This window comes from Aspergillus welwitschiae (genome assembly GCF_003344945.1).
Source record: "Aspergillus welwitschiae strain CBS 139.54b unplaced genomic scaffold BDQ94scaffold_24, whole genome shotgun sequence".
Lineage (NCBI taxonomy): Eukaryota > Fungi > Ascomycota > Eurotiomycetes > Eurotiales > Aspergillaceae > Aspergillus > Aspergillus welwitschiae.
This window is the reverse complement of record NW_020798718.1, coordinates 210322-226011: the sequence shown is the minus strand read 5'-3', so window position 1 is coordinate 226011 and position 15690 is coordinate 210322. Positions and strand designations below refer to the sequence as shown.

Here is a 15690-nt window from a genome sequence, read left to right as displayed (position 1 = left end):
TTCGATGGAGCTCCCTTTCTTACTTTGTCCTACTATCTATTTACCTGTTACTCGGATGGGCAGATCGATTACGGTGGTTGACGCATTGTCGCCACTCGGCAGCTGCTAATCTCATACAAATACATTTTCTATCGCTAATCCAATATACGCTGCTTAGATACGGCCATGACATACGTTTCCGGTCCGGTGACATGTGCCTGCCATTCAGACACCGGACGACTTGCGACTCGGTTCCAATGCTCCTGATAGCGCAAGGCCAGGATGCACGAACGGCTTTTCCGTCCAATTAATCTACCGTCTACCGTCTTATGCGATTCGACGTTCTCCACCTTTGACACCATTCTTTCGTACCCTCACCGCCATCATTCGCAACCTCATTAGTTCAACTTCTTCGCATCTCCATTGGCGGTCACCACTTCCACGTGCGGGTGCTTGATCGTCAAGCACCAGATGTCGATATAGTCACATATCGTCGTGATGATGTCGTGCTTTTTTCAATTAGCGTCTCGCCCTCTAATGGTCAATGATTACACTTACTACGAAGCTGCCGTAAACGCCGATCGACAGACCCAAGCACACCCAGACGAAAGCGATCTGTCTCACACCATCACCCAGCACACTCGGCCAGTATCCAAAGACCGCACCAGCACTGTCAAGCACCGCCAAAGCAAGGGGAATCAGGAGCATGTTGAAGTAAGGGAAGCTGGCTTTGACCAGGTGCGCGCAGATCATCCTTCCCACGGCATATGCATTGATCATGCCGACATACAGGCAGAACGGGACCATGTAGTTCTCCAGGATGGTGGGCTGTAGGTAGAGATAAGCCGGCACGAGAGTCCACACTGCGACCAGAGGGAGCAAGCCATAAAGGGGCTTGATTGGGTCCTGACCACGCTCACGGCGCACCTGCATGACGTGCACGATGCTGGAAGCAATGGCGAAGAAGAGGAGAACTCCGCCGTAGACGAGATACCACTGCGTAAAGGCCATATCGTAGATGTGCTCGGGAATGAAGGCGAACTTGGGAACTCCAACGGTCTCCAGCATGGAACGATGCCAGAAGCTGCCACCGCCCATGTAGGCCGTAAAGCCAAACACGACGCAGAGAGTCAGGACACCCTCGACGGGGCCCGAGATGATTCCCAAGGTCAACACCTGGGTGTAGTATTCGTCCCACGTCTGGACGTAAAAGGTCATAGTCGCTGCATCTTATCAGCACTGCACTGTGCTCATGGGACTTGGCCGAAGAGCCACCTACATCCGAAAAGGGTCAACACCGTTGCCCAAGATTGGCCAAGATTCATAGCGGCCGCGAAGATCAAGACTCCCAAGGCCGTGTTGCATGCATCGACACCTGCAGGCGAAGCTTAATTCCCGGTCCGACATTTAAAAGTGGTCAGGCCGACCCATCTAACTTACTGTGATCAAACAGTTCACCCAGAGGACCGCTCTGCTTGGTTCTCCGCCTGCAAGATCAGATTTAGCATGCAGTCTACCAGCGGACAAGATAATCACATCAAAAATGGGGCGCAAAGGGCAGTTCGTACGCTTGGATGCCGTCTACGCCGTCAAACGTCTGGTAAAGGAACAACCCGATGGCGCAACTGGCATAGACCCAGGGCGGGCAGTCCTGGTCTAGAGTCGGGTTGTACCAGAGAATGGTGAAGAAGTTGACTACCACAAAGAAGAACCCAGTCAGGGTAATCTACCGGTCCTCAGTTATTGGTCTTTGTCGCAGCAGGGCCAGTCCAGGGCTAAGATGACTTACGGCATTAGGACTAAGACCGGGGGGAAAACAAAGGCTGTTAGCCAGACGAGAATAAAACTAGAGGACGAAACAAGCCAGTATCGTCACTTACGCCATGCTCATAGGGAAGAACTTGATCACGAAGTTATTATAGAACGGCTTGAGGACATAGCGGCTAACAAGCGAAAGATCGACTCCTGCATAACGGTATTCCCGCAGCTTGGGTAGTTGATGCTGGCGGATGTACACCATGTTGCCTGTTGGTCACAAGGGGCCTGAGCTACAGCGAGCAATACGGCCTGTAAATCTAGATAGTCAAAATGCTTGGACGTAGATGGTCTCTTGAATCTTTGACGCGAGGAAGGTCAAACCGAAAGCGGGCTGGAGTTGATGCCAGAATTGCAGATGCCGCGCGGTAAAGTAAGGAAACAAGAGCCGGAAAAGGCGAACCAGGGCCAGGGGAGCGGAGAAAGGGTTGCTAAATATTAAAGATGAAGCTGGTATAAGGACACGGTCGAAGTATAAGAAGAAAAAGAAAAAGAGACGAAAAAAAAGAAGAAGAAGATAAAGTAGCGCGAGTGGGGAGAATAAAAGAAGAAAAAGCAACGCGGCGAGGAAGAAGGAAGTGGGTGCTGCTTGTTGATGTCTGTCGCTTTTTTTCCGGCCTTGAATTTTCTAGTAACTTTTTTTTCTGCCGGCGGAAAAAGTCCAGGCAAAGGCAAAGACGGGAGGGCGGACGCGGGGAGCCAAAAAGCCAGTGAGGGAGCCGTATCGAGGCGGTCCCTCTTCTCTTCGACGGCCAAGAACTTTCGACGAGTTTAGGCGCTGCGAAGAATCCCACCGCACAGCGTCGAAGGACCAGGTGGATTTCCGCGAAATACCCACGTGCAGTGCTGCTTTTCATTTGCTGGGTTACCTCGGACGGAGGAGACAAGACCGCGCCAACGTCTCCTCATTTCCAACGACCAGTCTGCTACGGAAGCCCGTCTGTGATCGTCGTGGGACAGGTGGGGGGCGCCAGCACACCAGCAGCCAGTCTACTGAGTCGCGCGACGACCGAGGCAGCTTGCCATGACGGAAATGAATTTAGTCGACGACAAAGCGGAGTCGCGCAGGATACGCTAGAACAGTCAAGCGGGGCCATGGATCAACTTTGTTTACAACAGCTGGTCTTCGACTTTGCAGATAGATAGCTTGGAGATGAGCGGGAGAGCAGGATAGTAGATGGCAGATACAAGAAAATGGGTGTCAGTTTGAACATAGGTATGCTAATGCTAGATACGATACATGAAGGGAACCAAGGCCGGCTCCTGAGAGGAACAATGAGCTGCGTGCCGAGTGTGTGCACTACCCCATATGGCTCGAAGGCCTCATGATTCGGCATTCGCTGCAACAATAGACAGGGCTGAGTCGCTCCATCCTTGATTGGTCTCCTATTTATCCTCCATACTTCCTACTATTCCCTCTCTGCTCATTGGCGCTCGGACCGTTGAGGAACACAAGTCATCGGGCTTGGCTCCGTATGCCCCGGTCCTGGAGAACTCATCCCGTGATCAAGACCATGTGATGATCGTCGAGGTGAACCGGCTTAGCCAACAGGACTCCAGGGCATGGGGATCAGGATCCGACTCTGCATGGTCTGGATGAGTGGCACCGTCTTGTGGACAGTTTCCGCCCAGCCTTCGATACCCCAGGATTGTTCCCGGCGGACTTTCCGCTCTTCGAGGTTCGCAAACTGCCAGAGATGGTGCACGGTGTTCAGGTCTCCGATCTGAACAAACCACGCCCCAACACCCTCCATCACCTCCCGGCGAGCCTTGAGGCCACGACGCCAGTGTGTTTCCCACTCCAGAAGATTCCCGGGATGAAGGGTATATGATCGGAGCTCAAAGAGGCCGCCCAGGCGCCGCGGAGGCGTCGTGGGCCAGAAAGAGAATTCCTGCATCAGCGACGTCTTCTTGCTCTTGATCAAGCCCTTCAACTGCCGGTCAAATTCGGGGAATTCGGGGTGACAGGAGATGTTGTGAAGGGAAGCATGGTAGCCTTCATATCGCTGATATTCCCAGATGTGAACTGCAAGAACCGTTAGCATCCACAGTAATAGAGGCATTCTCAGCGGTAGTGAAGAACTGGATGGGCGCGTCAATTCAAGTACCAAAGGTGTCATTATCTCCAACCTGCGTGCGCCAGCTGCCAACCAAATTCACCCGGTTCTCGGGGTCGGCAGCCATGCGAGGGTACCACTGGCCGACGAGGTTCACATAGTCGTCAACTTTATCGGGCTTCACGTCGTGAAAGACGATGGAATGTACGTATTTTCCACGGGCGAGAACCTGCGAGAATGACCGTTCGATATCTTTGTCCAGCTGCTGGCCTTCCTTGGTTCCGTAGATGAGCGACGACAGGGGGCCGCGCTTCGGAGACTGACTGGCTTCCTGCAGCTGCTCGTCTCCTATAATACGGTGGGTAGAAAGTGAGCCCAAAGCCTTATTATCAAGAACTTCAGCGGCATCAAAAACGGGATGTTTGTTACTGCTCGCATTGCTCTCACTCGGAGCAGTGGGAGCGGTAGCGTACTCACGAAGGCGGTCACGGGATGCAGGGGATGGGGCAGAGGTAGAACCAGAAGCATCGACAGACTGACTCTCTTGCTGTTCTCTCTTCTTGCGAGCAACCTCCAGGTTCTCGCGGAACTCCTTCTGACGTGCGTTAAACTCAACAGCCGAGTCGGGGGTGATGTCACGGATAGAGGGGGCGCGGGAAGCAGTGGCAGTGGAACTGAAGGGGCGAACCAGCGAAGATGCCGGCCGCAACAGGCGGGGGGCGAGCATGATTCCGTAGGGAGCTGATTTAGCTATACAGAAACGGATGCGATTTGAGGCAAGGGGATACAGTGGGGAGATTCTTCACAAAATAGTGACAGGACCGGGTGGTTGGGCAAGAAACGGAGGGATGTAAATGAAGGATCGAGGGACGTGTGTTGGGTTGACAGCAATACAGAAGAGGAGCCCAACGACAGCGATCAGACTGCGAAAGGCGACACAAGAGAAGAGGGGTTTACCGACAGGAGAGGGGAAGTAGATGTAGGAAATAGGAAGAGTAACTGAGACAGCAGGTAAGGGCAGGGATGGGAGAGGTAGGAAGACACGCGATGCGTTACAACGACCTGACCGACGGCTGAAAGGAAGGCGCACTGCAGCAGGAGTCCACGGAACCAGTCAGGTCGCAAGCTTCCAGAGTCCAGGATCAGCAAAGAGGAGGGTCGAATTGTTGGGCGGAGAAGTAATAATCCCCAATGACGGTTATCGGTTAACAGCCACGGGTATGTAGGATATTAGGTGACAATCGAATAGAGCCAATGGAGGGCGAGTGTGGAGAGTGAATGGGTGGAGGGAAGAGAGAGAGGAAAAGAGAGAGGGAGAGAGAGAAAAGGAAGGAAGTTGAGTGGTTAAGGTACTTCCGGACGGCACAAGTGGGAAGCTGGGGAAAAGGCGTCACTTGCTCATCAAACTGGAAAAAAGTGCGGGGAAACAAGCGTGTGTCTGGTCTTGTCTGTTCTGCTAAATAACGTAACTAGGCTGTGCTCTCTCTCTGTCCTCGGCTGCTGCTAAATGTACATGAGCTGGGGCCTGCCTTATATAAGGGCCGATCACCAATCCCAGCCCTAGTGTACTAATCCCATTGTGCTGATACAGCTCTTGTTTTCTTCTGTGGATGATGTGTAGTCCCCGAGATAGACATTCCTCATGATTTGTCCATTCCTTTTTGTCTAGGCCGATCTTCGTTGCCTGGCCCTGCATCTCCGAGACCATGACGAAAGCGGTCTTGCTTCCTTTCCTCCGCGTTCACAACGACGGACATGATAACGGGAAATGAGGTTATCTTCATTAAAGCCTTCAACCCGATTGGTAACGGCTCGTCAATTGCCTATATCTCACCGGGTCTTTCGGTAGACGAGTCGAGAGTCGTGGCAGCATCCATCACCGCCTCAGGCGTAGCTCCCAGCACCGATGACGTCGTGACCGGAGCTGCTCCTTATGTAATCAGAAGCGAGCCGCGCGGTGATCCGGGCCCCAATGACTAGTCCTAAACAGGACTAGCTCCGTAGACCCAATCCGGTAGCTCCTCTTGTTGCCGGTCACACCCCTCCAGCCTGGCCCGCCACTGCTACTGACTGTGAACTGTCCTACCTGAGAGCTCGTTGACTCGGCAAGAGCCCAGGCGCATTTGCTACACTTGACACCCAGCACTTCTTGATCTAGGCTCTGAACATATTTTCTCCGTGTCCTACACTATGGCGGATTCTATGAACCCTCCCCTCTCGTACGAGGCATCAGCCACAACTACTCATCCGCACGTCGGAACCACCCTCCCAACGGAGGTGATTTCATGTCTGAAGAATTCTCGATTCGTGAGTACTGCGATTTCTATAACCCTGTATGGTTAGCATGCTCAAAAGCTGATCCTTTACGTCGCCAGCTTCATCTTGCAACATGTGATGGCTTGACCCCGCACATCTCGCTCATGTCCTACACCTACCTCCCCTCGACTCCCTATGACCCGTATCCGACGATCATCATGACCACCAACCCCTCCTCTCGCAAAACCAACCATCTGCTCACCAACCCTCGCGTGTCCCTTTTGGTCCATGACTGGGTTTCGCACCGTCCGCCTACCCGGGCTCCCAATCCCGATGGTCGCGAAGGGTCTCCCCCACCTGCAGCGACACGGTCATCCTTGGCGAGCCTGCTGTTGAACCTGAACACAAGCGCCCTTTCCAGTATCTCCACAACTATCGCCGGTACCGCGCGCTTTCTGGAGCCTGGCTCTGAAGAGGAGGCTTGGTGCAAGAGACAACACTTGGAGAACAACACCTTCGAGGAAGAGCTGGGCACTTTCGGGCAGCCGCTGCAACAGCAACCCGGTCAAAGAAGGCCCAGTATTTCAATTGACAGCGATGTCCGCGTCGTAACCGTTCAGGTGCGCGAGGGCCGTATCGCAGACTGGAAGGGTGGCGTGAGGGATTGGCAGTTGGTATCGGAGGGGGAGGGCACGGAAGGAACGATGGTTAATGGTATTGCTCCCGTGTAATGCTTGCTCGAATCTGTTCTATTCTGTATATCATAGTCTATGAGTGGAAATAACATTTTGGGAAATTGCAAGCAAGCCTAGCTCCAGTCAGTCAGTCATCGGAAGGTTTCGGCGGACTCGGTTCCTGAAGATCTCTGCAGACACGATCTCAGTCATGCTCCTGGACGAATATGGAAGTAACCGCTGCTGTACATAGAAAATTGAAAGCTACATGCAAACTCAATCGTCAAATTAAGCTCCGGGGAGTGTGAAAGCAAAGCACGAAATTGAGATCGGAATTGCGTTCATCATCACATGACACGATCCGGGGGAGTCAGTGACGTTCAATCTTATCGGACCGCAAGCTCCATGAATTTCACACGAACTGACCGTCTAACATCTTCAACCCAATCCCTCACTCACTCACTACCTTCTCTAAACTCCTTCCTCAGAATACAATGCAAATACACCACCAACCCTACTAACCACCACCGTCCCCAACCTACAAACTAGCCCTCTATAAAAAAAAGAAAAAGATTCAAAATGCGCCTCGCCCACCTCCACCTCCCGGACATAACCTCCTTCACACGCGTCGCCAACCTCCAACAAACACTGACAAGCCGGCTCCTCTCCCACAAAAAGCACCTCACCCCGAATCCCCCCGACCCAACCATAATAACCTTCAGCCCGAACCCAGTCTACACGACCGGACGCCGCGACCTCCCTCCCTCCAACACCACCCACAGCAACAGCAATGGCAATGGCAACATACTCTCCCTCCCGCCGAGCCTCGAACCAATCCGCCAAATCCTAACGCCCCCGCAACCCAACAAACCCTACGACCCCAAATCCCGGATAGCAGAATACCACCCCACCCTGCGCGGCGGACAAACGACCTACCACGGACCGGGCCAACTAGTCGCGTACACGATTCTCGATCTACGGCGATTGGGACTCACCCCGCGGTGCCATATACGGTTGTTGGAGAATAGTGTGATTGATGTGTTGAGGGAGTATGGGGTGAGGGGGATGGTTACGGAGGATCCGGGGGTTTGGGTGCATGATTCCCATGGACAGAAACAGGGGGGAGGGGTTGGTGGGGGAAAGGGCGAGCTGCCGAAGAAAATCACGGCCGTGGGGGTACATCTCAGGAGGCATATTAGTAGTTATGGGATTGGGTTGAATGTGACGGAGGAGCCGATGTGGTGGTTTCGACAGATTGTGGCGTGTGGGTTAGAGGGGAGGGAGACGACGAGTTTGCAGGGGCTGGGGGTGACAGGGGTAACGGTTGAGGAGGTCGCGGGGATGTTTGTGGGGAAGTTTGTTGGGAGGGTAAATGGGGATTTTGCCTGTGGGGATGGGGCTACCGGGGAGGGGATCGAGGAGGTGTATAGGGTGAGTGAGGAGGATTTGTTGAGGGAGTGAGCATGGTTATAGACACTCTTTCGTTGGGGGAGGGTACGATTGACTAGGTGTTGAAAGAGAGTTCTCGAGTACGCGAGATACGGCGTATTCATTATCAATGGTACATTTGCATAGTCTATACCAGAATGGTCGATGCGGAGATCGACCAAAGCGAGTGATGCAATACAGATAAGCAGCCATGGGTGTTTCGACTGGCGCGCTTTTCTGGAAGGTAGCCACAGAGCAAACATTAGGTATACAGGATTACAACAAGGGGTCCAACAAGTATATATAGAGAAGAGAACAAAGCGAGGCATGACAGGCTGAAACGCCCAGGAAATGATAGCTCGATGCCAGTGATGGGGAAAACCAGGGCATTTCCCTGGTCGGAAAGGTCACAGCAAATGATCCAGCTCAATGGCTGAAGAGCAAGCAGGTAGAAGGGTATAAGAACAGAGCAATGCAATAGTCGACAAGTCATAAAGGATGGCCAGCGGCATGTCTACAGAATGACACACCGTTCGCCGGATCCATTCGAGCCCTGAGTTTTGACTTCCAGGGCGACCTTTGCAGCTTCGTAGAATGTTTCCATGATACCACGATTTTGCACGGCGGAGCACTCTGCCAGGGTTGTCAGGAATCATTACACGAATGACATCACGGGGATAGGAGTCGTCCTTACCTAGGTATTTCACAGCACCAATTTCCTTGGCTTTCGCCAGTCCTTCTTCGTAGGTGATCGCGTTCGGGTTGTCGTTGAGGAACTCGTCCTTCCTCAAATCACACTTGAGGGCAGTGAGCACCAATTTGACGCCGGCGCAGTTCTCCGAGATCTCTTCTATCCATTTGCTCGCCACGTTCTCGAACGAATCGCGACTGTCAACCTAGTAGGAGTCAACCTCTGGTCCAGACCTCGAGGAGCGGGAATCCTCACGCTGAAACAAAGCATAATCACGTGTGTGTCCTCATAAGATAACGCGCGCAGTCGGTCAAATTCTTCCTGGCCGGCCGTATCCCATAGCGACAATTCCATGTGTACATTGTCCACGAAGATATCTTGAGCGAACGTAAGCATGCGAGCCCGGTCTTTGTAAGAAGGAGAATTACCATGCACATAGTTTTCTGGAAAGCAGAACGGTCAGTAAAATAATCATCATCATAGATCAAGGAAGAGCATGCGCACCGAATACAGTAGGCTCACTATGTAAGTGGGAAAGATTAATATCGCAACGTGAAATTAGCGTTCAGAAAGGTCATCCTCACTAGACCGTAGGAAAGTATCTACCAGAAAGTTAGCGGTCTTGGCCACAAGGGAAAATACAAGGGGTGCCCACCCTCTGGTGAAGACATTCAGAGCGGAGGTCTTGCCGCAAGCGCCGTCCCCTCTTATCTGGAATCAGTATTCTGCCCATCAAATGTAACTGCCAAGGCTCGGTTAAACTGACAATAGCACCATCTTGCGTCGAACGACCTTTTGACGACCACAGAGACTCATTGTAACGGTAGTTGGGAGTGGTGAGGGTGTCGTGATGCGCGGGAAGAAGGGTCCAAGTAGATAAGGGAGGGAAGGGGCTAGATGGGGAGGGGATCAACCGAAGAGCAGGATGGCAAGCAGAATGAGGGGATAGTGAAAAGAAATAAAGTGTGCGGAGTAAGGGCTAATAGGTACGAATAGCGTTTCACGAGGGACTGGTCTGGCTAGAAGAAAAAAAGTGGTTGCGAACACGAAGATAAGTCGTGGGCCGCCGTGCAGCGAGGCCGGTCGATGTCATCGGCTCCGTCCTGCAACGGGCGATCCGCAAATGAGAGACGATCGTCATCTGCCAAGTGCCTGAGCCGCTCTGGAAGTCGGGAAGTGCTGAGTTCGCTTCGCCACGCCTCGCAATAGTTCACCCGCAAAGATGGTTAGTTCTGACTGTGGGTAGAGTGTGCCGTCCACAGTAAAAGTGGCAGTGTCTGTTTGAGTGAACCATGGAGGGAGTTGCTTATAGCCCACACCATAGTAATATGAGTGAGCGCATCCTTCCTGCCTAAGGCGGTGCGGTTACTTTAGTTAGATGTCGGTTTAGCACGAAGATTCAGGCTGTGACAGCCGCCAATTGCTCAGATTTGCTTATATTTAGAATCATTGCATGCAAGTCTAGCTCGAATTGGTCTGACTAAGTGTGTCAGAGTCCATGTTCCTGTCACTGAGCCACTAACAGGCAGTAATATTAGGCTCAACAGTGCACTAGTTGTGGGTGGTCAGTGGTCATGGAACCTGAATTGAACTTATATATAGTACAGTAAGCATACTGTAGTAGTACTAGTAAGCCCGCGGCAATCATTGCGGAAGGTCATTGGACTGTCGCGAGTAGAACAAGTCAAGTAGATAACTAGATCATAGATCCGACAATCACTTGAATAACTAACAGTCAATTCCTGTTAGTAAACAAGCCTCAAGTCCAGGGATGGTTGTGTTATACTATTTAGAATGTGGTCTCGGTCGGGCCCGGCGAGGAAGCTACAAAGGCGGGGAACTTCGAGACTTTGGCCCCAGGCTCCGATAGGCGCGGAAGCTCTCCATTCCTCGCTCACCTTCATCCTCTCCCATCTCTTATCTCCATCGGTCTCCTAGCACGCAGTCGATCCTCTTTTACCTCTCTGTTCTTGATATTTCTAGATACCCCAAATTGCGGCGAGGTTCAGTTCGTTCATAATGTCTGACGATGATGATTTCATGCAAGATTCGGGTGATGAGGAGTAAGCCTGTGTTGTCCCTTCAACCTGCCGGTGTTCGCGGCCGCTAATCAGCTAAACTATCACAGGTACGACTTCGAGTACGAAGATGCGGACGATGACGAATCAGGAGATGTCGGTATCGAGAACAAATACTATAATGCCAAACAGATGAAGATAGACAACCCGGAGGAGGCCATCGATGAATTCTTGGGAGTTCCGGATCTAGAACAAGACAAGGGTGACTGGTAAGAGGCGTGGACGTCAGTGATGGTTCAGACAAGGTGCTGACGGTAGCCAAGGGGGTTCAAAGGACTGAAGCAGGCTATCAAGTTGGAATTCAAGCTTGGTAGATATAGCGATGTAAGCGCCCCTTTGCTCACTGATGATGTGATACTGACTCTTCAGGCCGTTGAACACTACAGAGAGCTCCTCACTTACGTCAAGTCGGCCGTCACTCGTAATTACTCCGAAAAGTCCATCAACAACATGCTAGATTATATCGAGAAGGGTTCGGATGATGACACAGCTTACCAGTGCATGGAGGAATTCTATTCTTTGACCCTGCGCTCATTCCAAAATACCAACAACGAGCGACTATGGTTGAAGACAAACATCAAGTTGGCACGTCTTTGGCTGGAACGAAAAGAGTACGGCCAGCTGAGCAAGAAGGTGCGGGAGTTGCATCGGGCATGCCAGCGAGAAGATGGAACCGACGATCCGAGTAAAGGAACATATCTCCTCGAACTATACGCCCTTGAGATACAGATGTATGCCGAGACGAAGAACAACAAACGACTAAAAGCGCTCTACCAGCGTGCCCTTCGCGTTCGGTCGGCGGTGCCGCACCCCAAGATCATGGGAATCATCCGAGAATGCGGAGGGAAAATGCATATGAGCGAGGAAAACTGGGAGGAAGCGCAGAGCGACTTCTTCGAGTCATTCCGGAACTACGATGAGGCGGGCTCAATACAGCGAATCCAGGTGCTCAAGTATCTCGTGTTGACCACGATGCTGATGAAATCGGATATCAACCCATTTTATTCCCAAGAAACCAAGCCGTACAAGAACGACCCCCGCATATCCGCTATGACCGATCTAGTCGATGCATTCCAACGCGACGACATCCACGCCTACGAAGCCATCCTTAGCAAAAACCCAGACGTCCTGGCCGATCCCTTCATCGCCGAGAATATTGACGAGGTCAGCCGAAACATGCGGACGAAGGCTGTTCTCAAACTGATCGCACCGTACACACGATTCACCCTCAAGTTCATCTCGAAACACATCCGGGTCTCGGTACCCGAGGTACAAGACATCCTGAGCTTCCTGATCCTGGACAAGAAGCTCAATGCCAAGATCGACCAGGAAAACGGGATTGTGGAGGTTGAAAGCGCTAGCGACGTGGACCGGCTGCGGGCACTGCAGGAGTGGAACGCATCATTGCGGTCTCTCTGGCAGGCCACCTTGAACGACGGGGAGGGATTCAGGGAAGATCCCGCACAGCTGCACGGTATGAGAGGAGGAGGGCCCATGTTCCAACCCGGGTTTGGAGATGAACCGCATGCAGGATTACGCGCTGGTGGTCGCCGACTGCGGGGTGGACACAGAGGCAGAGGCGGCGGCGGAGGGCCTGGAACGAAACTCGGCCTGGGAGGCGTCTAGAGAGGGAAATGCATTGTTCCATCCAGTCATCCCACCAAACCATCTCTGCGTCATAGCCCATACAAGATAGAGAAACACACCGGGTTACGAAGTAAGGATAAGGAATGAAATCATGACACACAACATCCATCCATTCATCAATCATCACACCCTACAGACCAAACCAAAACAATGATATCATAGCATACCAATGCGCACGGCATCTAGATAGCCCATCCATAAGCCACCAAGACACTAGAATCACCAAAAGGACCAGGGGGTGTGGCAGCGGACCATGGAAACTCTTTCCTCTTTCCTCCAACCAGACTACAGTAAGTATGTAGGAGTCAAAGCACCAAGCCACAAATTTCTATTCGTTTTTTTGTGTTCACCAGGCACAAGCACAACAGCAAGATGCAGAGGTACTTTTGTCAATCACTCACACACAGACTCACACAGATAACTAAATCATGTTCTTCCTCCTCCCCCTAAGCCGGCTGACATTAGTCAAGTTAAGTAAGTGACACCCGGAAACCGTCTGACCAAATCACATACATACATACATAAATACATACATAGTACAACCCATACTCACACAACATCCTAGACAATAATAAATCAAGTAAAACCCCTGTTATCCCGAGGCGCCACAACCCTTCCCCCCTCTCCCAATCGGCGTCGTGACAGGTCAAGTCAGGTTCATATCCCGGCTCGGGTTTTGGTTCAGAGAACGAGGGACCATGTGGGAGGGGGGAAGAGGATGAAAGTACCTTGAGTAATTATTTAGTGACTTACATACAATCGAAGAGTCTAGACTACTACCTATTGTAAGGTACATAAGTGAGTAAGTAAGTAGATAGGCTTATTGTTTTCTTCTTCCTCTTCTTCTGCCTTGTTACTTTGTAACTCTATGCATGCGAGACTTGTTATTTGTTCCGGGGGGCGCGCAAAATATGCAGTCAGATGTATCTATTGTATGCATGTTTGACGCCTCATGAGGAAAAGTACTGTACATACATGATACGTAGGGAGCGTCTGGGAGTATCCTGGAATTGGGGTAGACTAGTACTGTATATACTTGGGTGGTTGATTGATTGATTGATTGATTGTCTAAACTTTATTTTGGGACTTATTTTGTGTATTATGCTGGGTAGTGTGCTGGGGTGGTTGTTTGTGTGTGTTTATGTATGCTATGTTCAATAGTGCTAGTATGGACTTTTGTATATGTTAAGATAGGGAGGGAGGAGTGATGTCACAGGAAGGAAGTGGTGGATGGATTGGTTGGGATTGGAATGGAGGATACTTAGGCTTGGGGGTACACAGGTGTGCGACGTGCTTACTTTGCGATGTGTGGGTGGATGAATGGTTTGACATGATCCAAGGAATGGGAGGAAAAGATCATTATTGATTGTAGATGGTTTACTGGACAGGGAATATCGGGTGTTTACAGATAGAAGGAAGAAGTAAAGCAAATAGGATTGCGTAGGCGTTATGCCTATGCCAATATGTAAGTAGGTACTAGTATCGGTGACAGCTGCAGGTAGAGTGCATCACGAAGTAAGTACTCCGTCGGTAGACAAGTACCTACATAGTAGTTCGAGTATCCCAATGTCTCCAAGGCGAGACAGACTCGGCCGAAGAAACCCGCTATCTTTAAAAAAAGGTAACTAAGTATGCACTGCACAAAGCAGAGAAAAAAGCAAGCAACTACTTACTACCTACTTACCTACCAGGTTATGCTCTACATCGTGCAGCTGACAGGCAGTCAGGAAAGTTGGCAGTCTGCATACCCCAATTGTATTCTGTTTAGCCGATAGGTACGGGGGTAGTAAGAATGTACTTTTGAACATACATCCCACGGGGCGCAAATGTCGGGTACTCGAAAAGTATTTGGTACCTAAGGGACGCAGCAGAAAGTGAGGCAGAGGTAGGTACCTAACATAAGGTGAAACCGGGGAGAGAAGGACAGGGTATAGGTACCCAATCGAGATTTGTCGGCGCAAGTACACAGCGCAAAGGACTATCATCCAGGTAGAAAGGATTCTACTTAGTATGTTGTAGGTACAGTAGTAGATATGTAAGTGAGAGTGATGAACCAGGGTCTGGATTGGAGTATGCGGGATTAAAAAGTGGGAACAATAGGGTCTAAGAACTTGATTGTTGAAGTTGCACAAGGGGAACTGGAGCTTTCTTTTCTTGTTTACTTATCGATCGGGACGGAAGGGAATGAGGATTGGCGCGGGGAGAGGGTAAAATGCCGATCAGGACGGTAGTTAAACTAGTAGGTAGTAGTAGTACGTAGTTGGGTCGGTGTGATTGTGTGTTGTGGATGTGTTTTGTCTGTCTTGTCTGGTCGTGGTCGGCTATGTGTTTGCTTCTCTGGTCATCTTATTCGTGGAATGAATGACGGGAGGGTCTGGCCGGACTTTTTAGGCTTGCTTACGGAGCTCTCTCAACGAACCTAGGTAGGCATGTAGAAGAGAGAGATAGCGGTGCTATGGAGATAGTAGTAGCTACCTGACTAGCTACAAAACTATCTATCTATCTTGCTTATTCGAGTGGGTGTGCGTAATATGTGCAGAGTACATCCGTTCGACAGGCAGTTGCAGGGGTTTTTCCCACCGTAACTCTTTTAATGTGCCTTCAGGGATCTGGGATAGGTGTCAGTTACCGGTGTGTAAAGATGTTTTGCCTTTGCAATGAACCGAGAATACACCGAGGTAGATGCATGTCTTGAGTAATAAGGTCGCTGCCAGGTTAATATCCTCTTCCATTCTGTCTGCAGTGACAGTCGACAGCCGTCAAGAGTAGAATGGCCGGATCCCCTGCGAGTTCTGAGTCTCCACATCCGCAGCTGCCAGATGTCCTTATTTTGATTTATTTATCGAGTTGCTTTTTCGTTGATTTATGCTGCATTTGTTTGTTTGCGAAATGCAAGTCCAGGTCTCTTTTCCTACAGTTGTGACAAGTCCTCGGTAACTGACGACGGATACCTTAGCCTAGATTGTTGTTGGGACGAATCGGAACGATATCATCATGCAGGAATGGCGGGAGGGGAGGGAAAGAAGAGAAAAAGAAAAAGTGAGGGAGAGGAAAAAAAAAAAAAA

At 50.9% G+C, this 15690-nt stretch overlaps 6 protein-coding genes across 6 annotated transcripts; 2 read left to right on the top strand and 4 right to left on the bottom strand.

Moving 5' to 3' along the window:
• Positions 1-46: 46 nt before the first annotated feature.
• On the bottom strand, positions 47-2406 carry BDQ94DRAFT_147277 (aminoalcoholphosphotransferase). Its single transcript, XM_026766990.1, has 7 exons — positions 1860-2406; positions 1769-1778; positions 1548-1705; positions 1420-1466; positions 1259-1354; positions 538-1202; positions 47-488 (listed from the first exon to the last, which is right to left on the bottom strand). The coding sequence occupies exons 1-7, from the start codon at positions 1997-1999 to the stop codon at positions 378-380; spliced, it is 1227 nt and encodes a 408-aa protein (XP_026624381.1). The 5' UTR covers positions 2000-2406; the 3' UTR covers positions 47-377.
• Positions 2407-3335: 929 nt separating this feature from the next.
• BDQ94DRAFT_172127 (NIPSNAP family protein) lies at positions 3336-4578 on the bottom strand (the record flags this gene model as incomplete). Its single annotated transcript, XM_026771904.1, has 2 exons — positions 3336-3820; positions 3903-4578. 2 exons carry the CDS (start codon positions 4576-4578, stop codon positions 3336-3338), a joined length of 1161 nt encoding a protein of 386 aa, XP_026624380.1.
• Positions 4579-6041: 1463 nt separating this feature from the next.
• On the top strand, positions 6042-8768 carry BDQ94DRAFT_180414 (putative pyridoxamine phosphate oxidase; the record flags this gene model as incomplete). Its single annotated transcript, XM_026773615.1, has 3 exons — positions 6042-6158; positions 6227-6834; positions 7348-8768. 3 exons carry the CDS (start codon positions 6042-6044, stop codon positions 8240-8242), a joined length of 1620 nt encoding a protein of 539 aa, XP_026624379.1. The 3' UTR covers positions 8243-8768.
• On the bottom strand, positions 8122-9941 carry rho3 (Rho family GTPase RHO3). Its single transcript, XM_026766989.1, has 8 exons — positions 9667-9941; positions 9556-9606; positions 9485-9502; positions 9405-9421; positions 9329-9343; positions 9156-9277; positions 8904-9105; positions 8122-8842 (listed from the first exon to the last, which is right to left on the bottom strand). Exons 1-8 carry the CDS (start codon positions 9714-9716, stop codon positions 8724-8726), a joined length of 594 nt encoding a protein of 197 aa, XP_026624378.1. The 5' UTR covers positions 9717-9941; the 3' UTR covers positions 8122-8723.
• An 893-nt stretch (positions 9942-10834) lies between these two features.
• BDQ94DRAFT_60402 (putative COP9 signalosome subunit 2 (CsnB)) lies at positions 10835-12831 on the top strand. The gene is made up of 4 exons (XM_026776148.1): positions 10835-10963; positions 11029-11187; positions 11242-11302; positions 11348-12831. The coding sequence occupies exons 1-4, from the start codon at positions 10920-10922 to the stop codon at positions 12602-12604; spliced, it is 1521 nt and encodes a 506-aa protein (XP_026624377.1). The 5' UTR covers positions 10835-10919; the 3' UTR covers positions 12605-12831.
• Positions 12832-14077: 1246 nt separating this feature from the next.
• BDQ94DRAFT_147263 (uncharacterized protein) lies at positions 14078-14630 on the bottom strand. The gene has a single exon (XM_026766988.1). It carries the CDS (start codon positions 14608-14610, stop codon positions 14302-14304), a length of 309 nt encoding a protein of 102 aa, XP_026624376.1. The 5' UTR covers positions 14611-14630; the 3' UTR covers positions 14078-14301.
• Between the last annotated feature and the right edge of the window lie 1060 nt (positions 14631-15690).

Coding starts and splice junctions, on each gene's coding strand:
- BDQ94DRAFT_147263 (XM_026766988.1), bottom strand. CDS start 14,610: ATGATAGTCCTTTGCGCTGTGTACTTGCGCCGACAAATCTCGATTGGG.
- rho3 (XM_026766989.1), bottom strand. CDS start 9,716: ATGAGTCTCTGTGGTCGTCAAAAGGTCGTTCGACGCAAGATGGTGCTA. Junction 9,607..9,666: donor CGACGCAAGATGGTGCTATT/GTCAGTTTAACC, acceptor ATTCCAGATAAG/AGGGGACGGCGCTTGCGGCA. Junction 9,106..9,155: donor TGATTATGCTTTGTTTCAGC/GTGAGGATTCCC, acceptor GACTCCTACTAG/GTTGACAGTCGCGATTCGTT.
- BDQ94DRAFT_60402 (XM_026776148.1), top strand. CDS start 10,920: ATGTCTGACGATGATGATTTCATGCAAGATTCGGGTGATGAGGA. Junction 10,964..11,028: donor CAAGATTCGGGTGATGAGGA/GTAAGCCTGTGT, acceptor AAACTATCACAG/GTACGACTTCGAGTACGAAG. Junction 11,188..11,241: donor GAACAAGACAAGGGTGACTG/GTAAGAGGCGTG, acceptor ACGGTAGCCAAG/GGGGTTCAAAGGACTGAAGC.
- BDQ94DRAFT_147277 (XM_026766990.1), bottom strand. CDS start 1,999: ATGGTGTACATCCGCCAGCATCAACTACCCAAGCTGCGGGAATACCGT. Junction 1,467..1,547: donor GGCGTAGACGGCATCCAAGC/GTACGAACTGCC, acceptor CTGATCTTGCAG/GCGGAGAACCAAGCAGAGCG. Junction 1,355..1,419: donor GGGTGAACTGTTTGATCACA/GTAAGTTAGATG, acceptor CTTCGCCTGCAG/GTGTCGATGCATGCAACACG.